General features: G+C 45.5%; 1 protein-coding gene and 1 long non-coding RNA gene across 16 annotated transcripts in view; one reads left to right on the forward strand and one right to left on the reverse strand.

The window, feature by feature from the left end:
• The window catches only part of PAX2 (paired box 2), a 156,272-nt gene extending 133,836 nt beyond the window's left edge, over positions 1-22,436 (forward strand). For 6 of the 15 annotated variants that reach the window (XM_083738430.1, XM_083738421.1, XM_083738423.1 and 3 more), the window contains 3 exons: positions 10,558-10,659; positions 16,957-17,043; positions 21,501-22,436. In XM_083738430.1, coding sequence (XP_083594556.1) covers positions 10,558-10,659; positions 16,957-17,043; positions 21,501-21,577 — 266 coding nt within the window. In that variant the 3' untranslated portion in view covers positions 21,578-22,436. The remainder of the gene's footprint in view (positions 1-10,557; positions 10,660-16,956; positions 17,044-21,500) is intronic. The other 9 variants (XM_083738431.1, XM_083738425.1, XM_083738429.1 and 6 more) reach the window with 2 other exon arrangements.
• The window catches only part of LOC310844417, a 205,400-nt gene that overhangs the window by 25,027 nt on the left and 157,809 nt on the right, over positions 1-22,564 (reverse strand). The gene's annotated exons all lie outside the window — the stretch shown is intronic.

Genomic DNA, 22,564 nt, shown 5'->3' on the forward strand with positions numbered 1-22,564 from the left:
ACAATAAAAAGACCTAGGCAAGGCTCATGGAAATGCTGCCGAAATAGAAAATAAATCTAGTTATTTTTTCTTGTTTGATTGAATATTTACCTAAATACAAGCCAGGAATGTGATGATACAATACTAAATGGCCAATGCATAGACATAGCTATAGTATTTATATTATATATTGAATTTATATACCACTCTATACCCAGGGGTCTCAGGGCAGTTCACAGAATAAAATCAAAACATAAAACCACAAAATACCTAATAAAAATAAAAACAACAGCCCAGTAGCCCCCCCCCCAAAAACACATTTTAAAAGGGCATAGGATGTAAATTGGATCAACCAAAGACCCGGTTAAAAAGGAATGTTTTTGCCTGGTGCCTAAAGGTGTATAATGAAGGCACCAGGCAAACTCCCCTGGGGACAGCATTCCACAGATGGGGAGCCACTGCAGAGAAGGCCCCGTTCTCATGTTCCCACCCTCCAGACCTCTCGAGGAGGAGGCACCCAAAGGAGGGCCTCAGAAGATGATCTCAGGGTCTGGGTAGGTTCATATGGAAAGAGGCAGTCCTTGAGGTACTGCGGTTCTGAGTATTCAGAGCCAGTGTGGTGTAGTGGTTAAGAGTGATAGACTCGTAATCTGGGGAACCGGGTTCGCGTCTCCGTTCCTCCACATGCAGCTGCTGGGTGACCTTGGGCCAGTCACACTTCTCTGAAGTCTCTCAGCCTCACTCACCTCACAGAGTGTTTGTTGTGGGGAGGAAGGGAAAGGAGATTGTTAGCCGCTTTGAGACTCCTTCGGGTAGTGATAAAGCGGGGTATCAAATCCAAACTCCTCCCCCTCTTCTTCTTCTTCTTCTTCTTCTTCTTCTTCTTCTTCTTCTTCTTCCATATTTTGTTCATTGAAGCAACTGGAAAAGCACATCCACTCTTTTGCCTTTGGAAGTGCTAAATAAATTGACTGGAAGGACACCTCTCAGCAACATTGATTAGGCCAGATGACTCCAGTGCTGTGTCATCAGCTGTATCCCTGGCTGCTTCAGAAAAGAGGCATCCATTTGGATTCTCCCTCAGGAGGCCTCCCAGCAATCCCAAAAGCAGGATAAATGGAGAATATATTCCTAATCTAGATGAGATAGCAATAGGGAGGCAAGGCTTCAATGGTACCCTGGACAGCAGCTTTCCAGGGCTCAGAGCAGAGCTCAGATATTGTTTCAGCAGTCGTTGGCCTGAGAGAGAGGCTTAAATAGGAATTGCAACTCTTTCCCAGTATTTAGCTCTGCCTTCTGTAATGGAAGCCTCTTCATTTAAACACCCCAGCCTGCTTGGGCAGCCATTGATTCTGACAGAAAAGGGGAAGCTATGATTTTTGTAGAGTATCTGAGCTGGAATCCTTAACTCAGTGATGGGCAACTGAACCTCCTCGGGCCAGAGAGGTTCTGGTTCAATGAACTTCCATTTGCTTCTGTTGCAGTATGTGTTATCAGGACTTAAGGTGATTCCTTCTCCCACTCTGAATCCCTAGCCTAAGTCCCCAAAGAAGAGGAGCCTGACTCCACAGTCATGACAGAGATCTAGAGTTCTGTATATCTAGGAGAGTATAGGCCCAGTTTACCTGAAGGAACATCTCCGCCCCCATCATTCAGCCCAGACATTGAGATCTAGCACCAAAGACCTTCTAGTGGTTCCCTCGTTGTGGGAAGTGAAGCTACAGGGAACCAGGCAGAGGGCCTTCTCTGTAGTAGCACCCACCCTGTGGAACGCCCTCCCTTCAGTTGTCAAGGAGATGAGTAACTATATAACTTTTAGAAGACATCTGAAGGCAGCCCTGTATAGGAAAGCTTTTTAATGTGTAATGTTTTATCATGTTTTTATATACATTGGAGGCCACTCAGAGTGGCTGGGGTAAACCAGTCAGATGGGCGGGGTACAAATAATAAAATTATTATTACAGTGGTGCCCCGCAAGACGAATGCCTCGCAAGACAAAAAACCCGCTAGATGAAAGGGTTTTCCATTTTGGAGGTGCTTCACAAGACGAATTTCCCTATGGGCTTGCTTCGCAAGACGAAAATGTCTTGCGAGTTTTTCCGACTTTCCCCCCCTTTCCCCCCCTTTTTCTAACCCGCTAAGCCGCTTATCCACTTATCCGCTAAAAGCCGCTAAAAGCCGCTAAGCCGCTAATAGCGCTAATCCGCTAAGCCGCTAATGGGCTTGCTTCGCAAGATGAAAAAACCGCTAGACGAAGAGACTCGCGGAATGGATTCTTTTCGTCTTACGAGGCACCACTGTATTATTATTATTATTTCACATGCTTTGGATTATCAACATAGGAAAGATCCTACAAATCATTCCTAAGCCTGAAAGTGATGTAAGAGGAATGAGTGCATACAGCTACTCGTATTTTAACATGAGCTAGCTACAGTGCTTCTTTTCTGGGGGGACACAGGGGTACGCATACCTCTAAACATTTTGTGAATCTAAGTTTGGCCTCATAGAGGGGCAGTATTTCAATATGAGTAGGGAAATCAGAGTACCACTAAACATTTTTTTCAGGAAAAAAAAGCACTGGCTGGCTACATATGCAAATCCTCCCCATGTAACATTCCAGTCACGTGAGTAACCATATTTTTCCATGTATAAGACAATGCTTTTTTGTTATCAAAAAGTGTTCAAGATTGGGGGTCGTCTTATACATGGATAGTGCAGAAGGGGGAGGTGCTATTGGTGGCAGCCGCGAGCAAGAGATTGTCAGTGGCGATTGGGTGGGTGATAGTTGGCTGCGGCAAGGCCTGCTGGCAATTGGCTGCTGCTGCTGCAGCAATTGGGCAGGCAATTGGCCGCTGCTGGCAGCGAGCGGGCAGACGATTGGTGGCTTTGGCAAGGCGTGTGATTGGCAGTGGTGGTCAGGCGGCTGAGTGGTTGTGGGCTACAACCCCCTCAAAAAAGCTCAACAACTCTGGGCAATCTCCCCCATTTCTTTAATATAGGGTCCCCAAAATAGGGGTCGTCTTATACATGGGGGTGTGTTATACACGGAATAATACGGTACTTGCAGGTCCTCTTCCCATCTCGTTTTATTAATACATGTCATGGAAGCAGTGTTGATTCATAGATAGAATGATAGACGAAGCGCTTTCAAGGATATTGAGGAGCAGCCATGGTTTGGAATACAGGGCGTGAGCCAATGGGATTGAGAAAAGCAGAGGATGTCGATTCTTGCCAAAGAACCCCCTAAGCTGGAGTAGAAGTGTTTCTCTTCCTCCCCCCACTCCACTGCCCTGGAACAGTCTCAGGCCCACTCGGGAACACTCCTGGCTGATCCATCTGGTTCTACGAGGGAGAAAAGTTCATTTCAGACCCAGCTTGATGTTCCCAGGTGGCAGTTTAACACTAACATCTCAATCTGTATGCGACTTTTCAATCAGGCACAGAGTAACAAAAAAAGCAAGAACCATTAACATTCGGAGTTGTGTGCCAGCAGTAATGAGAGGAAATGCAAAGCCTGGAAATTAAGAACGCACACTCAGAGGTGTGGGCAAGGACAGGGAGGGGAACGGTGGAGGAGGGATGCTGCTACATTTAGGCCAGGATCCAACGTTTGGATTAATGGTGCCATTACCCAAGAAAAGGCTGCAGATAATGCTCATTCTTAAAAATGTCTTTGCTGGCAATTAAGTGGCTGCAGTTATTGATTATTATTGATTTTATGTCCCCCCAATTTGCATAATCTGTTAAAGATGAATGATTCATGGTGTGTTTATGATAGGGATGGGCAAAGTTTTCTGGGGGGGCGAATGACAAGGCGAGAGACAGTGTGTGATATCCAAACCTACCAAGGCCAAGAACTTTAAAAAAAAATTGAAGTGGAATCATTCAAGGTTTCCTGAAGGGGTGGACATTAGGTAAGATTCTGCCAGCCTCCTGGCAGCTCAGTAAACAAGCATGGCTCATCTTCTTTCTCTTCCCTACTACGTGATCCACCATATGTTGGAATTCCTTGTGCATGTAAGAAAAATGTGTGCATTCCTAATGTGGATTTGAGAGATCCACCAGTCTGCTGGGTTTTGTGCTTGAGTACAGCACAGAAATACAGGCTAGTGTGCACACGGAAAGGCTTTATTGGCCGAGGGAGCTGGTGTACAGCTTCCGGGTCATGTGGCCAGCATGACTAAGCCACTTCTGGCGAACCAGAGCAGTGCACGGAAACACCGTTTACCTTCCCGCCGGAGCGGTACATATTTATCTACTTGCACTTTGACGTGCTTTCGAACTGCTGTACGCTGGCTTCCTCGGCCAATAAAGTGAGATGAGCACCGCAACCCCAGAGTCGGCCACAACTGGACCTAATGGTCAGGGGTCCCTTTACCTTTACCTAGCCAGAATTGTACACAGCATTTCAAGTGGGGTGTGACACCGTGATGGTACTGGCAGAAATCTCAATGGCTAAAGTACTAGGAAATGTCCAGTTCTGGGCACCACAGTTCAATAAGGACACTGACAAACTGGACCGTGTCCAGAGGAGGGCAACCAAAATGGTCAAAGGCCTGGAAACGATGCCTTATGAGGAACGGCTAAGGGAGCTGGGCATGTTTAGCCTGGAGAAGAGGAGGTTAAGGGGTGATATGATAGCCATGTTCAAATATATAAAAGGATGTCACATAGAGGAGAGAGAAAGGTTGTTTTCTGCTACTCCAGAGAAGTGGACACGGAGCAATGGTTCCAAACTACAAGAAAAAAGATTCCGCCTAAACATTAGGAGGAACTTCCTGACAGTGAGAGCTGTTCGACAGTGGAATTTGCTGCCAAGGAGTGTGGTGGAGGCTCCTTCTTTGGAGGTCTTTAAGCAGAGGCTTGATGACCATATGTCAGGAGTACTCTGATGTTGTTTCCTGCTTGGCAGGGGGTTGGACTCGATGGCCCTTGTGGTCTCTTCCAACTCTATGATTCTATGATTCTATAAATGGGAGCAGATTTCTGTCTTACTCCTCCCCCATCTTCTTAACGTTTAAATCCCTGTTGGCAAGACGACTAGAGATTTCTGAGAAACCAAGATTTCCCTGGGATGACCGGTTGATATTCCAGCAAAAATTTGGCATGTTAATGGTCCACCTGGCATTTTCAGTGGTCGAGTGCCAAGAAAGGGCAAATCCTCCAACGTTTGCCTGCTCAATCAGGAATGCGCTGATTACAAGAGCCAGCAATATTCTCCTCTCCCCCCCTCCCTCAGTTTGTTATTGCTCCCTACTCCTCTTCCAGGTTCCTTCACTCTTTAATCCTTTGAGAGGTGTGAAATATCTTCCCTTCCAAACCTTGATAAATACTAGAAGGGGGGAAAAGGATGGGATGGGTTGATCTTTTCCTGAAAACCTGACAAGGAAGATCAGTCTTGAATAGCTTCAAAATGCTAGGACAAATAGCTTTTGGTCTCTTAACCCTCTGCAGCTTTGCAAAATAAGACTTGGTCCCGCTCTTCCCCATTGCTGGGGCTTTAGCCAGCCTTTCAGGCTGAAATCCTCTCGCTGGTGGCTGGGCAGATGGGAAATCCAGGGTCTCTGGACTCGATTGGCCTAATGCTACAGCAGTTTAAGCAGTCTGTTTTACCAGAGATTATAGTTTCACTTACACAGAGCACCTGAAAAATGCTGTGGTTTAGAAGGGATTACAGCGGGGTTGGGGGGGGGGGATTCAATGCTTTTTAAAAAAGAAATAAAGCAAGCAAGGAAGGAAGGAGCTGTGGAAACTGGTGTGCCCGAGGGCTGTGCAAACAAGGTTAGCCTTTGTACGCAGCACAAGGCATTTCTCTTTCACACTCATGTTGCTGCCATTTCCCAGTGGTCCACCACCCCCCTCCCCAAAGTCATCTTTCAGCCAGCATGGTATGGCCCAAATGCAGCCCTGTCTAAAACTGAGCAAAGGTGCATCGGGGAGCGCAAACCTAAGCATGTGTTTTTGGAAGTTCAACGCAAGTTGCTTCCTGCTCTGGATTGCTCCTTACTCTTTTCCACCTGAACTCAAACCTCTGCCCAGTGCAACTGGTTGAATCCCAGTGGACTGGGGTGTCATACCCTCCAACGTTTCTCTGATAAAAATGTTGTTGTTGTTGTTTAGTCGTTTAGTCGTGTCCGACTCTTCGTGACCCCCTGGACCAGAGCACGCCAGGCACTCCTGTCTTCCACTGCCTCCCGCAGTTTGGTCAAACTCATGCTGGTAGCTTCGAGAACACTGTCCAACCATCTCGTCCTCTGTCGTCCCCTTCTCCTTGTGCCCTCCATCTTTCCCAACATCAGGGTCTTTTCCAGGGAGTCTTCTCTTCTCATGAGGTGGCCAAAGTATTGGAGCCTCAGCTTCAGGATCTGTCCTTCCAGTGAGCACTCAGGGCTGATTTCCTTCAGAATGGAGAGGTTTGATCTTCTTGCAGTCCATGGGACTCTCAAGAGTCTCCTCCAGCACCATAATTCAAAAGCATCAATTCTTCGGCGATCAGCCTTCTTTATGGTCCAGCTCTCACTTCCATACATCACTACTGGGAAAACCATAGGTTTAACTATACGGACCTTTGTTGGCAAGGTGATGCCTCTGCTTTTTAAGATGCTGTCTAGGTTAAAAATAGGGATGTCCTATTCCTCCATCATCATCATCATCATATTATTATTATTATTTACACCCCGCCCATCTGACTGGGTTGCCCCAGCCACTCTGGGCAGCTCCCAGCATATATAAAAACATAATAAAACATTAAACACCAGAAAAGTTCTCTCTATACATTGCTGCCTTCAGAGATCTTCTAAAAGATGTATGGTTACTTATCTCCTTGTTTCGGGGGTCACATAACTCCATGCCCTCCAACATTTATCCAATGAAAATAGGGACATCCTGAGGAAAAGTGGGACATTCTGGGATCAAATCAGAAACTGGAGTGGCTTCTGTAAATTCTGGACTGTGCTTGGAAAATAGGGACATTTGGAGGGTCTGGGGAGTGTTGCTAGAGACATCCCTTCAGTTTTTGTTTGTTTAATAAAGCAAGGCACAAACTGGACACTGAAGTGAACAAGATAACAAAAGTGTTTGGAAAGCATGCAACAAAGAAAAGCTGAAGACTGTGTGCTAAAAGATTAGGGTGGAAATAATGGTTTTCAAAAAAAAAGAAAAAAGAAAAACCACCCCCACCAAGGGTCCCTTTTGCTAAGAAAAAGAGCAGATGTTTATCAGAGCTTTTTAAAGGCCTTCTGTACCCTATGATTAAGTCACACTAGTTTTAACTCAGTTCTTTGTTTTGTGTCCTTTTAGCATCTCTTTAGCCTTATCTTTGAGATGATCTTTTTAAATGAAGGCTGTGATTTGTGGGTTCTCTTATCCTTGAAGATGTACCACTGAAATAAGGTCGTGCCAGAGCTTTGGTTGGACGAAAGAGCTGGTCTCTACTGAATGTTTCCCATAAAACATTTAGGCGGTCTATTACTATTTATTTCACCCAGAATCCCTGCAGTTGGGTTGGCTTCCTCCTGCCCAGAGTAGACACAACATGTGTCTAGTGGTATTGCAGTAAAGCCAGCAAGGAGAAGGAGCAGTCATACTTAATTCTGGACTTAATTCTGCTCCTGATGGGACAATTCCTTTTGGAAATAAACAAAAGCTTGCCTGCAGCTGTTTCTGAAGATGGGCCTTATATGCCGGCGAGAAAAACAAATGAATGGATAGTTCATCTTCAGGAGAAAAGGCCCACCCAACATATTTTATACTTATTTTCCATACCAGAGCAATCTTGGCAAGTTTCCTCAAGCCTCAACTTTGGCTCCAATCTGGTTTTGCTCAAAACCATCTCTTAAATAACTTGTTTCTTCTTTCATTGGTTTAGCCTACAAAGCAGGAACTTTGCCACTTCAGAATTTGTTGCTAGAGACATCTTTCTTGGCTGGGCTTCAGATTTTTTTCAGACACATGCTGCAAATCACTTTATGTGTACTGTCTTAAAAACATGACCAGCGAGTCCTGTGACTCCACTAATATGCTTAGTTACACCTGAATGCTCTAGCTGACCCATCATATAATTGGGTACTCAGTAGTTGAAAGTGTGGGCTTCTACCCTATCTGTCCATGACTGTGGATTGCCATTCTAATCCACATTAGCAATTCTGAAGGTAGCTGAACAGAGTACAAAACTCTGATCTTCTGTATCTGTGAACATGTCCTCGCCTTTCTTCCTGACCTACCCAAGTTAGTCTTAAAAATAAGGTATCCTCCATGCACCCTCATAGGGTTTTGTTTCCGCTTTTTTAATGGAAATAATTTCTTCCATAGCTTCAGGTGGATGCATGCATCTACAAAAGATGCATGGGAACAATAAGAACTTACAACCCAAAAAGTTGTCACTTGCAACTGTCAACTCTGTGCCTGCGTCATTATACTGCTTATGTATTTTTGTTTCTACATATTCCCAAGGAAGCTACTGCAACAATCCTGTGATCATTACATTTCTTCTCTGTATCTCTGAATGAACAAACTGAGCAAAACAAAAAACAAAAAAAACCCTCTGTCCTAGCAGCTGTAGGGGAACAGTGGTTTTCATTTGCTTAAAACTCATTTCCCCTTCAATAGATGGTCTTAGCATCTTATGAGCTGATTTTAAATCACAGAAATGCAAACTGTAGATAAGAAATTGAATGTCTCATGCTGAGCAGCTTCTACATGCCTGGACCAAATGTAGAAATGCCCTTATACTGAGCAGAAGAACTGCAGCAACCATGTTTCCTGAAAGAACCAAAGATTTGGGTGAAGTTCTCCTTGTTGCAGTGCAACCAACTAAAGAGAGGCAAACATTACAAGCTTAAGAATTCTTCTCTCCCTTGGATTAAAATCTGAGCCCGAGAAGAATTGGTGGATCAGATCTCTCCTGTTTAATGTAATGGAGCTATGTCGGGGTGAGGGGTGAGCACATCTCCTGCAAAACACTCCTGGGAGTGGGGGGCTCTCCAGCACATCCACTTTTTGAGCTCAGTTAGTTTGGAGGTGAGGGGGAAATGCGCTCCCACCGGTCCGGCAATTTCTCAAGCTGCTCTTTTCGTTTGTACAGGGGCAGATAAAAAGGCTCCAATCCTCAGAGTCTTATTCCTGATAGTTTCCAAATTAATCTTTTGAAAGCTCACCCATCTCTGTCAAGAACACTTGCTGTTATAGTTGTTTGTTACGTATTTCATTACAGTGGTACCTCGGGTTACATAGGCTTCAGGTTACAGACTCCGCTAACCCAGAAATAGTGCTTCAGGTTAAGAACTTTGCTTCAGGATGAGAACAGAAATCAGGCTCCGGCAGCGCGGTAGCAGCAGGAGGCCCCATTAGCTAAAGTGGTGCTTCAGGTTAAGAACAGTTTCAGGTTAAGAACGGACCTCCGGAACGAATTAAGTACTTAACCCGAGGTACCACTGTATTAGTGTTTGTGTTGTTATGGGCGCAATCGTACAAAAGCAAACCTGCAAATAAAGGAAGCTGGATTACATGGGGCTAAATTCCTAGGATTGGGCTGCATATCATAGAATCATACAACTGTAGAGTGGGAAGGGACTACAAGGGTCATCTAGTCCAACCCGCTGTAATGCAGGAATCTTCTGCCCAACAGGGGGCTCAAACCTATGACCCTGAGATTAAGAGTCTCATGCTCCACCAACTGAGCTAACCTATATAATTAAAGACTTGTTAGCTTCGCAAAGTATATTACAATCCATACCCATTAATCCTTGCGTAAAGATGTGGAATTGAGACTTAGGTTGCAATAGTATGTGTGTTTACCTGGCACAAAATCACTTTGAATTCAATGCAACTTCCTTGCATAGGATAGGGCTGCATGGTTGCCCAATTCTGCTCCTGCCCCTATTGAACAGAATCAGATTTACTTCTGGGTTAGCATGCATACATGCTAACCCATGCATACAAGGGACGCGGGTGGCGTGGTGGGTTAAACCACTGAGCCCCTTGAGCTTGCCGATCAGAAGGCTGGCGGTTCGAATCCCCGTGACGGGGTGAGCTCCCGTTGCTCGGTCCCTGCTCCTGCCAACCTAGCAGTTCGAAAGCACGTCAAAGTGCAAGTAGATAAATAGGTACAACTCTGGCAGGAAGGTAAACAACGTTTCTGTGTACTGCTCTAGTTTGTCAGAAGCAGCTTAGTCATGCTGGCCACATGACCCGGAAGCTGTATGCCGGCTCCCTCGGCCAATAAGCGTGATGAGCGCTGCAACCCCAGAGTCGGTCACGACTGGACCTAATGGTCAGGGATCCCTTTACCTTTACCTAGCATGCATACAATTCTAGCTGCATCACTGAATAAAGCGCATAGGGTTTTGTTTGTTTGTTATGAACACAACAGGCGCCATTGTAACTTCTGTTAAGGAAGGTACAGATGCCTTTGTAGATGTAAGAAGAATGTTTATCTGCCAAACAACCTGCTACACCCAAATGCCACCTAGTGAGCTCGCAGCTGAGGTGCACTCTGTGAACTAGGAGCTTCCTTCCTTACAGTTCACACCCTGAGCTACTGTACTGAAATCGGCTCTCCCTGCTTTTTCTCCTTGCTAGGTCGTGACATGGCAAGCACAACCTTGCCCGGCTACCCACCCCATGTCCCACCAACCGGACAGGGCAGCTACCCAACCTCAACTCTTGCAGGAATGGTGCCTGGTAAGTTCTTCTTGCTTTGACACATTTGCAACTGTTTCAGTTTGGATTAGATAGAAGAACAGTCTATTGCTTCTATTTTCAAATTTGTCATATTTGGGCAAGGTGCTTGAGGGTGTGTTCGTCAACCAGCTCAGAGTTTTCTTGGATGATACTGAAAACAGTTGGGAAATTTCGACTGGTAGAAAATATGGCAGCTGCTGCAAATGTTCTGAGTGGAGCCAGTAAGTCAAATCATTATTTCTCCAACCTTTTCTACTTTTTTGGCCTCTAAATGACCTGAGACCAGAATATCTCAGGAACCGCATCCTGCGCCGAATGAGTCTGCTACACTAAGACACTCCTCTCTCTGCCCTTGGATGTATAACAGATGGGCACAAGAGTTTGGGGACTTTTCAGTGATGGTACCCAAAATTTGGAGCAGCCTTCCAAGAGCGGTCTGTTTGGCCCTATCAATTATATTCTGGTGGGCAGTCAAGTTAGATCTGTCTCTTAGTGGTTTTGACTTTTGTTTTCAGGAGTGGCAGTCCTTGAAGTATTGGGGTCCTGGGTCGCATCAGCCTTATAGGTCAAACCCAGCACTTGAATTGGGCCAGGAACTAATTAGTAGCCACTGTAGTCAGGCCAACATTGGTTTCATGGGCTCAGACAGTCTAGACCCAGTCAGCAACCTGGCCATTGCATTCTGCACCAACAGTAATTCTGTATGAGAACTACTTTTTATCTAATCACCTGATGGGTCTCAGCATGAGCCTAAGGCATACAGAGAGCTTGCACATTTTATCACAAACAATCAACATACCTTGCATCTCCTTTCAGTGAATCAGAGTTCATGAACTTGTTTTTTTAAAGGCCAGCTCCCCTTTTTGCATTCGCAGGGAACAAAACTGCAAACACGGAAAGGATTAATATGTGTGCCAGTTAGATGTATAGCTATGTACACACACTTCCAAACACTATTGCATTGCTGGCCAAGCTAGATTGCTACTAATAGCTCAGAATAGTTGGCTGATGGGAGCTAATGATTGGTAGGGAGATGGCAATCTCAGTGTACTTGAATAGGATAATGGCCTCCTCTCCACCCTGCAAACTAAAGGGAGGAGACTGGGGTAAGAATACATCTGATGACTAAGTGTTGGCTGAAGGAACTTTGAAGGTTCAGGGCTTTCTCTGGGGATCTGGTATTGGGTAGTAGATCTGCTGCTCATCGGATCTGCTGTTTCCCTCCACTGTTTTTTGACTGTGTGTGTGTGTGTGTGTAAGCTCTCTCACACAAAGGAAACCACATCTGTAGAGTGATAGAGTGATGCCCTGGAACATCCCACTTTTTAGGGAAGTGGGGGACACACAACAAAACACAGACGCATCCCGGCATTATTGCTGGCAGGAGAGCATCTTGTGGGAATGTACATGGATCAAAACTGAAACAGTCTGGAATTACTGAGGAGTTGCCAGTCCTGAATATGAAACCTACGTGTTTTGCATTAAGCATTCATGTTAGCTTGAACTAAGTGAGGATTTAAATCATGGAAAAGCAGCAAACCAACAACAGGTTGGATGGCAACTTGTCTAGATGCTGATTATTATTATTACTGAAAGAGATTCTTAAGGTACATGTGAAGAAGAGAAGTCTTTTAAATAATAATAATTTATTATTTATACCCCACCCATCTGGCTGGGTTTCCCCAACCACTCTGAGTGGCTTCCAACAGATTTTAAAAACACAAGAAAACATCAAACATTAAAAATTTCCCTAAACAGGGTTGCCTTCAGATGTCCTCTAAAAGTCAGATAGTTGTTCATTTCCTTGACATCTGATGGGAGGGCAGGCACCACTACTGAGAAGGCCCTCTGCCATGTTCCCAGCAATCTCACTTCTCGCAGGGAGGGAACCACCAGAAGGCCCTTGGTGCTGGACCTCAGCTGAATGGTGGGGGTGGAGATGCTTCTTCAGGTATACAGGACCGAGGTCATTTAGGGCTTTAAAAGTCAGCAGCAACATTTTGAATTGTGCTCGGAAACATACTGGAAGCCAATGTTATATTGTCTCGGCGGCCACTCTCAGTCACCAGTCTATCTACTGCATTCTGGATTAATTGTAGTTTCCGGGTCACCTTCAAAGGTAGCCCCACATAGAGCACATTGCAGTAGTCCAAGCGGGAGATAACTAGAGCATGAACCACTCTGGCAAGACAGTAGGGGTATTAAATCTTGAGGAGATACTTGGGGAAAGTCCTTTCTTCTGAATGATTGGCACCTGGATGGTACTCCCCGTCTCCAGGAGATAAATTTCTATTTCTCTCATTTACCCTCAGTTGCTATCGCTGTCCTAGAGATATTATGTGAGCCTGTTTCTGGAGCTGGGAGAAGCCTGGTTCCCCAGTTCCCCTGAGGGAGGGGGACACCACCGGTGAACCACATTGACCAGCAAAGTCCTATGAGGCTAGTGAAAGGAATATCCCCTGCTGCTTGAAAATGGAGTAGGAAGATGCTTTAGACTGAGTCTCAGACTCATAGTATTGTAGGAAGGGGCCCTGAGGATCATCTGATCAGACCATTGAACCATCTAGCTCAAATTTTTTTACACTGGCAGCAGGTCTCCTGGATTTCAGAGACGCCTCTCTCCCCTGCCTAGCTGGAGATGCTGAGTTTAAAAGCAGGGAACTCTTCTGCATGCAAAACAGATGATGCTCTGCCACTTGTAGTAATAATAATAATAATAATAATAATAATAATAATAATAATAATAATAATAATTTTATTAATATCCCGCCCTCCCCAGCTGAAACCGGGCTCAGGGCAGCTAACAACAATAAAATAATACAACAGTCTAAAATCATTTCATTATAAAATTAATTCAAATCAAATTGATGGCAACCATTGGGCTAGAGTTCTGTGAAGATTGCCAAAGGACGGAGTCAGGTTGTGCCCTGGCCAAAGGCCTGGTGGAACAGCTCTGTCTTGCAGGCCCTGCGGAAAGATGTCAAGTCCCGCAGGGCCCTAGTCTCTTGTGACAGAGCGTTCCACCAGATCGGAGCCACAACCAAAAAAGCCCTGGCTCTAGTTGAGGCCAGCCTAACCTCTCTGTGGCCTGGGACCTTCAAGATGTTTGTGTTTGAAGACCATAAGTTCCTCTGTGGGACATACCAGGAGAGGCGGTCCCGTAGGTACGAGGGTCCTAGGCCATATAGGGCTTAAAGGTTAAAACCAGCATCTTAAACCTGATCCTGTACGCCACCAGGAGCCACTCCAGCTGGTATAGCACCAGGTGAATGTGATCTCGCAGCAAGGACCTCGTAAGGAGTCTCGCCGCTGCATTCTGCACCCGCTAGAGTTTCTGGGTCAGTCTCAAGGGCAGCCCCACGTAGAGCGAGTTACAATAATCCAGTCTGGAGGTGACCATTGTGTGGATCACAGTAGCTAGGTCAGGGCGAGAGAGAAGTAAGGAGCCAACTGCTTAGCTTGGCGGAGATGGAAAAATGCCGCCTTTGTTATAGCTGCAATCTGCGCCTCCATGGAAAGGGAGGTGTCAAAGATTACACCCAAACTCTTAACGGATGGTGCTGGCATTAATGCACCCCCGCAAGAGATGGGAGTTGCCCCTCCAATCCCATATCGTCCTGTCCCAGCCAAAGGACCTCTGTCTTCAAAGGATTTAACTTCCACCAGCTCTCACGTAACCATCCAGCCACAGCTTCCAAACATCTGATTTGTGTGTCTGGGGCCGAGTCAGGATGGCCATCCCTCAACAGATAGAGTTGGGTGTCATCAGCATACTGAATTACAGCCCTTCCTGGCGATCTGGGGGGGGTGGTTCCTCAGGACAGGCCTGTAATGTCCAGGGACCCTTTTCCTCCGTGGGGACCCTTTGTTATTCCTCCAAAGCCTGGCCTCCGCTTGCCTTCTGACTCCTTCGCAACATTTACAGAACATCCTAGGCTTTGGCAGAAAAGCTTTGGGACCAGCCGAGAGAGAGCAGGTCACAGCCAGGGTCTGCTGTAAAGGGAGCAGTTAAACAGAATCCAGTGCTGATGAGGAAATTACATGTGTTTCATTAGTGATCGGGGAAGGAGATAGCTCAGTTCCTCTTGGTCACAGTTGAGCTCAAAAGCTCATTATCCTGCAGCACGTTTCCTTTCACTCCTCGTCAATAAACACCTTTCACACTCGCTGCTTCTCCCTCCCTGGATCCCCTTGACTGCTCTGGAGAGAGAGAAAGAGAGAGAGAGAGGCTCTTTCTCCTCTACTTAACCTGCACTTCAGATTCACTGTAAACAGTTTAGGGTGACAATACAGATGGGAGAAGGGGGAGCAGCTGAGACTTCTTTTTACAGACACAGATAGGGCTTTGTGAAGAAACTCCTCTCTGACTTAGACAAGGCCCTGCACATGCTTTCCTTACAGGAGTGGGGGAAGAAATTCTGCACAATTTCCATTCTTTTGCAAAGCCACCCAATTTGCGCTCCCTGAAATGAGGCGTAAGCCGAAACACAAAATTTGCACATTCGAAATTTGCACTTCTACGAATTTTGTGATGCAATTATCCAACAGGAAAAAAATGCATCTTATAGAGCGGAAAATACGACATACCAGACCACAAGACGCACCTAGTTTTGGGAGGAGGAAAACAAGAAAAAAAAAATATTCTGAATCTCAGAAGCCAGAACAGCAAGAGGGATCGCTGTGCAGTGAAATCAGCAATCCCTCTTTCTGTTCTGGCTTCTGTGATAGCTGCGCAGCCTGCATTCGCTCCATAAGACGCGCACACATTTCCCCTTACTTTTTAGGCGGGAAAAAGTCTTATAGAGCAAAAAAATAAGGTATATTAGAATCAAAGAAATGTAGACTTGGACGGGACCCTGAGCGTCATGTAACCAACCCCCTAGAGGAAAGTGGGCAAAAAAATAATGCACGTATTAGTGAAAACAATATACAAAATGCATAACTTTAGGGGGAACTGTTTGCATAAATGTGTCTACAAGGAGAAATGTGCAATGTGAAATGCTGGTTTTGAAACAACAACGACACTCCACAAACTAATTCAGAAATGTGGTGAACAGTACTTAAGACAGGGAAAATGAGAGAAATCAAAACTAATGAATTCATCCATCCCTAGGTGAGATTGAGCTTTCCTAGAAAATACAACATACCATATTTTTTGCTCTATAAGACTCACTTTTTCCCTACTAAAAAGTAAGGGGAAATGTGTGTGCGTCTTATGGAGCGAATGTAGGCTGCGCGGCTCCTCCAAAAACTAGGTGTGTGTTGTGGTCTGGTGCGTCTTATAGAGCGAAAAATACAGTATTTTATATATTAAGAGCACCTTGAGGTTGTATCTAACACTGTATGAGCAGCATTCCACTCACACAGAAGGACTGCCCATTCTTCTTCTCTTTCCACACATCCCCAAAATCTGCTCCAGAGGGTTCTCCCAACTGCTTGGAGCAGATTCTGAGGGTGTGCTGGTGGCCGCAGGGGGAGAGGAAAGCAGGGAGACGTCCCCTTGGGCATGTGGAAGGGCATCTTTGCACCCACCCCTTTGAAACCACCCCTTCCCGCCAGCTCACAATTTGCGTCCGTAGGTTAGGCAGACCAAATCCTCTGAAACAGCACATCAGAAATAGAAGACGTTTAATGCCTGCATTGCGTTAGTCCACACAGGCAAAGCTGAAATCATGGTACGAAATCCCAGTACGTTTTCGAGCACAATTCCAAGTGTTGGTGCTGACCTTTAAAGCCCTAAACGGCCTCGGTCCAGTATATCTGAAGGAGCGTCTCTACCCCCATCGTTCTACCCGGACATTGAGCTCCAGCTCTGAGGGCCTTCTGGCGGTTCCCTCACTGCGAGAAGCCAAGTTACAGGGAACCAGGCAGAGGGCCTTCTCGGTAGTGGCGCCCTCCCTGTGGAATGCCCTCCCACCAGATGTCAAAGAGAACAACAACTACCAGACTTTTAGAAGACATCTGAAGGCAGCCCTGTTTAGGGAAGCTTTTAGTGTTTGATGTATTGCAGTATTTTAATATTTTTTTGGAAGCCGCCCAAAGTGGCTGGGGAAGCCCAGCCAGATGGGCGGGGTATAAATAATAAATTATTATTATTATTATTATTATTATTATTATTATTGTTAAAGTGGGGAGATGGAGAAAGCACAAGGAAACACGGGTAACAAGGAGAAAACTCACAAGTGTGGCTTCACACTCCCCCTCTCCCCTGTTAGGCATTGTCACAATTTTGCTCCCTCACCTTCAGTGTGCAACATACTTAATGAATGACTCACCCCCTCCTTTGCTCTTTTCTAGGGAGTGAATTCTCAGGAAATCCTTACAGCCACCCTCAGTACACAACCTACAATGAGGCCTGGAGGTTCAGCAACCCTGCGTTACTAAGTGAGTATCTCTCTTGCATCCCCTTCCATCTCTTGCTCTCTACTTCTGTTTGTCTCCTTGTTTTCTTTTCCTTATTTGTTTCTATTTCACCAGGGGCTGGGATGGAGGGTACATTCCCACCTTCAAATGACTTCATGATTTAGCCATCAGCTCAGTTCATTGTTCCTGGCAGTTAATAATTTGAGGATGACCTGATCATTTATACAAATGAGGTACCTTTAGTTATTTCCCCCACTCCACAACCCTGCCCACGTCTCTGTTTTGCAAGGCTATTTATTTATTTGAACAAGGTATACATTGCTTAACACCAGAGTTTCTAAGCAGCGAACAGTAAGGTTATAAAGAACACACCGTTGGCAAAATCAATTAACAGAAAACCCTATAAGACAATGGGCAGTGTTTGATAGTATGGAAAAGAAATGGGACACAATGGCTTAAAAAGCTTTAATAACTTAGTAATAAGGTAAAGGGACCCCTGACCATTAGGGTCCAGTCGTGGCCGACTCTGGGGTTGCGGCGCTCACATCGCTTTACTGGCCGAGGGAGCCGGCGTACAGCTTCCGGGTCATGTGGCCAGCATGACTAAGCCGCTTCTGGCGAACCAGAGCGGCCCACGGAAATGTCGTTTACCTTCCTGCCAGAGCGGTACCTATTTATCTACTTGCACTCTGACGTGCTCCCGAACTGCTAGGTTGGCAGGAGCAGGGACCGAGCAACGGGAGCTCACCCCATAGCGGGGATTTGAACCGCCAACCTTCTGATCGGCAAGCCCTAGGCTCTATGGACCACAGCGCCACCCACATCCTCAACTTAGTAATAGTCATAGTTTATTCCAGGATCATTAATATCTCACTATTAATATCGTTAATATCTCACTATTACTAAGTTAGCAAAGCTTTTCAAAACCTGAAAGTGGCAGGTAGTGGTGTTCAGACAGCCACCTACCTCAGTTTTTACAGGACCAAACTGGCTAGAAACAGATTATAGTCCCGTAGAGTGTACTGATTCTGGAACTGTTTCTGGTAAACTGGTTCTGTAGGGTTTTGTAGCATTTCAGAAACCTGCAAAACCTAACCAGAAAACAACAAAGATAACAACAGAAAAGAAATGTGTGCAGCACTCATGCAACTTTCAGTTTTCCTAACAGCTATGTCTCCAGCTGCCCCCATTTAATGAAAGGCATGTGAAAAAAGAGGCTATGGAAACTCCTGTTGCAAAAGTTGGCCAATTTGACGGGACAGGATGTGGCCTTCTGACCACCATTATAACATACCATCCAATATTTCTCCAATGAAAATAGGGACGTCCTATTCAAACAGCAACAGTAGTAGTACATCACCCATCTAACTGGGTTTCCCCAGCCACACTGGGCGGCTTCAAACATCTATAAAAACATAATAAAACATTAAACATTTAAAAACTTCCCTATATAGGGCTTCCTCCATATGTCCAAGGTTGTACACTTACTTATTTCCTTGGCTCGAGGGGGTTGCATAACTCCATACCCTCCAACATGTCTCCGATGAAAATAGGGGCATCCTAAGGGAAAAGGGGACATTCTGAGATCAAATCAGAAACTGGGACAATTCCTGTAAATCCGGGACTGTCCCTGGAAAATAGGGACACTTGGAGGGTCTGTTATAATAGAAGATAGGATAAGTAGCTCCAGACTCCAGCATCGCTGCAATTTACTTAAGCAGGTCAGGGTGATGGCTGCATGGACCAGTCTAGCCCTCCCACAGACTGTTCTGGAAGGCTCAGGTGTCAGACCAGATGAGGATTACTGTATTTTTTGCTCTATAAGACTCACTTTTTCCCTCCTAAAAAGTAAGGGGAAATGTGTGTGTGCGTCTTATGGAGCGAATGCAGGCTGCGCAGCTATCCCAGAAGCCAGAACAGCAAGAGGGATCGCTGCTTTCACTGCACAGCGATCCCTCTTGCTGTTCTGGCTTCTGAGATTCAGAATATATTTTTTCTTGTTTTCCTCCTCCAAAAACTAGGTGCGTCTTGTGGTCTGGTGCATCTTATAGAGCGAAAAATACGGTAGTTTGCCGTAGACCCAAGATGACCTGCAACATTCCCTCTCAGTACATCATGCTCTCTGGGCACTTTAGAGAAGCATTCATGCACGGGCAAAATAAACATTATCGAGTCCCTCCTGTGTAAGCACAGAACCCCAGAGGGTTTTATCCCACCCACTTTCCCACGTGAGCTCCCCTGTGTACTCGCAGCAAATTCCAAAGTACCCCCATCTCTGCATGCCTGAGATGAGGGCCTCACAGCTATTTACAGAGCCATTTATCCTAATATGAAACAGATTTGAGACAAGAGTCTTTAATTCTCACGGGGCTCTTTTCATTAGCTTCTATCTCTTTTCTGCATCTGATTAGCCCCTTGATCATGTAAACGCATAAGAAATTGAAGTGCGTTAAAAGCAGTTGTTTACTGACTGTGTGAAGAAACTCACAGAGAAGGATATCTTCCACCTGCGAGGGTATTTCTCCAAAAAGCCACGGGAGTCTTACCTAGTTGATTTGGCTGTTACTGAGCACAATTTCCTTTCTCTGGTCCTACATGCACCACCCTAAGAATCTGATCAGTTCCTCTGCACACATCGTAAGAACATTAAGAACAGTCCTGCTGCATCAGACCAAAGGCATATCTAGTCCAGCTTCCTAATGGGCAACATAAGATAGCAACATAAGCAACAAACTAATGGGCAACATAAGAACGCCCTCCCACCAGATGTCAAAGAGAACAACTACCAGACTTTTAGAAGACATCTGAAGGAAGCCCTGTTTAGGGAAGCTTTTAATATTTGATGTATTAGAGTATTTTAATATTTTTTTGGAAGCCGCCCAGAGTAGCTGGGGAAACCCAGCCAGATGGGCGGGGTATAAATAATAAATTATTATTATTATTATTATTATTATTATTATTATTATTAGGCAGAGGGACTAGAAACAATTCCATACTTTTGCTGGTTCAGGCCCTTCCTACACCTTCACCTCAAGTCCCCTAAAATTGACTGCTTAAGCAAAAAGCTGTGCTCCACTTCTCAGTACGTGTAACACAAAACTGGCAGGTGCAGACATGTCCTATACATAGAAGCATAGAATTCTAGAGTTGGGTGGGACCCCAAGGGTCATCTTTGAGAACCCCCTGCAATCTTCTGCTCACACCCATCCCTGGGTGGGCTTGAACTACCAGCCTGGCTCATAGCCAGACACACTGATCCATCGCACCACATGCTTCAGGTTTGTGCTCTTCTGGTTTTGTTGTTGCAAAAATCGGCCTTGCCCTTAGCAGCAGCCAACAGCCCTTTTGTAAAATATGTCACGCTTTTTTACAAACTCCCCTTTTCCCATCAGTTTAATCGCTGTCTGCTTTGCAGCTTTGTTTTAAAGGCCCACCCCTTTTCCTCCCCTGATTTTCAACACCCCTGAATATTTAGCAGGGCTGAATATTTAACACGATACAAAGAAGGCTATGTACCCATTTCTTTAATTTAAAAAACCAGATCAGTACTTCCCCTCCCTGGAGTGGACCAGGCAACCCAGGTATTTGGGAAGCTTGAAGCTCAGTAAGCTCACAAAGCAAGTAAAGTTTTCAGCACCATAACATTCCTTACAAAACATTCTGAATTGTAATTGTGGTGGAACAGCAGAGAGGTTTCCAATCTAACATTTGGTATCCATGAGGTGCTTTAGGGGAATTATTCCTATGAATGCAGGCATGAGGCAATTGCTACACGAGGAATCTAGGCAGGGGTGCCAACTTGAATAAATATTGTGGGGCCCAATATTTTGCCCCACCAAATCAATCACAAGACACATACCATTTGAATGGCAATGTCCATCAACTTGGACTGACCCCCTCAAATATTTTACTCCCTTTGGCCTCTAGCAGTTGGCTCCTATGAATCTAGGTTATCCTCCTGAACATCATCTAACTGGAATCCAGAAGGCAGCTGCTGCACCAGAACTCTTTCTGTGTGACTAGCACTATGTACCGTATTTTTTGCTCTATAAGACTCACTTTTTCCCTCCTAAAAAGTAAGGGGAAATGTGTGTGCATCTTATGGAGCGAATGCAGGCTGCGCAGCTATCCCAGAAGCCGGAACAGCAAGAGGGATCGCTGCTTTCACTGCGCAGCGATCCCTCTTGCTGTTCTGGCTTCTGAGATTCAGAATATTTTTTTTTCTTGTTTTCCTCCTCCAAAAACTAGGTGCGTCTTGTGGTCTGGTGCGTCTTATAGAGCGAAAAATACGGTAATTTAGCAAATGCAGGTTCCCTGTCCTTTATATTGGCCACTAATGAGTCCCCATCCTCGGGTTTCTGTCTCTAGTTCCTTTTAATATGCCTCTCTCTCTCTCTCTTTCTCTTCCTTTCTTTTCTTATTTTATTTTACTGTATGTCCTTTCAATCAGTCCATTCTTCTCCTGTGTTAACTTTCAGGTTCCCCTTATTATTATAGTGCCACATCCCGGGGCTCCGCACCTCCCACTGCTGCCGCTGCCTATGACCGCCACTAGTTACCATGGAAACCACATGAAACTGCAGGGTGACAGCCTAGGCCTCCATATTGTACCTGTCTGATGAACATTCTGCGCCACTCGGAAGGATGAAGAAAACTTTCTCCGTGTCCCTCGCCTGCCCCTTCTGCCCCCTCCGCCCTCTTTCAGACTGCAGAAACGTACCGGAATACCGCACATTTTTGAGAACTTCATGCCCCTTGTAACCCAACCAAGCTATTTCACTGGATTGATGGCAAAAGCAGGCCTGCGGCCAGCGCTCCTGCTCCTGTCGCTATTGCCACTGCAGTACTTCAGACCACCCCACACAAATTGTTCCTCGGCTCTCTAGCCTTCCATGCGAGGCTTCCCAAACCTCTTAAGCCTGAGGGGAATCTGAGCAATATATAGCCTGCACTGTCGTCTTTTGGGAGTGGTATGGACAGAAAGGTAACAAAGGAGAGAATGCTGCGTACAACTCATTGTTCTCGCCCAAGAGATCGTCCGTGAAAAACATCTCCGCATGATAAGCGACGGTTTCCAGAAGCCAGAGGGGACCAACTCTGGCTCGGTCTAGCAAAGGGGGAAAAGACCTGTGTCATCCTCTCTGTGTGTCCGACAAGGGTTGTTTTGTGTGACCCGTTTCCCTCCCATTTCCTCCATAGGTTGGTTGAATAAGGCCTTGGTTTCCTTACCGTTCCATCTGAAGAACGACTGCGTCCGATGTCATAACCTTACAGGCTGGAGTTGGGATGGCAAGTCTCTCACACACATGCACACACACACCTACAGTCAAGTCAGACAGGAGGATGGAGCGATGTCAACCCGCTGGCAAAATCAAGAACTATATAAATAGATATATAAATATAACTGTTTTTAATGCTTTGTCCTGAAGGTCTGTTAAAAAAAAAAAGAAGGGGAGGGAAATGAACAAATTCCCCCCGTTTTCTAAAAATCTAAAAGTCCTGGCAAAAACAAGCTGAAATAGCTCCCAAGCCTGAACGGCAG

Source organism: Podarcis gaigeae (genome assembly GCF_964106915.1).
Source record: "Podarcis gaigeae genome assembly, chromosome: 5".
NCBI lineage: Eukaryota > Metazoa > Chordata > Lepidosauria > Squamata > Lacertidae > Podarcis > Podarcis gaigeae.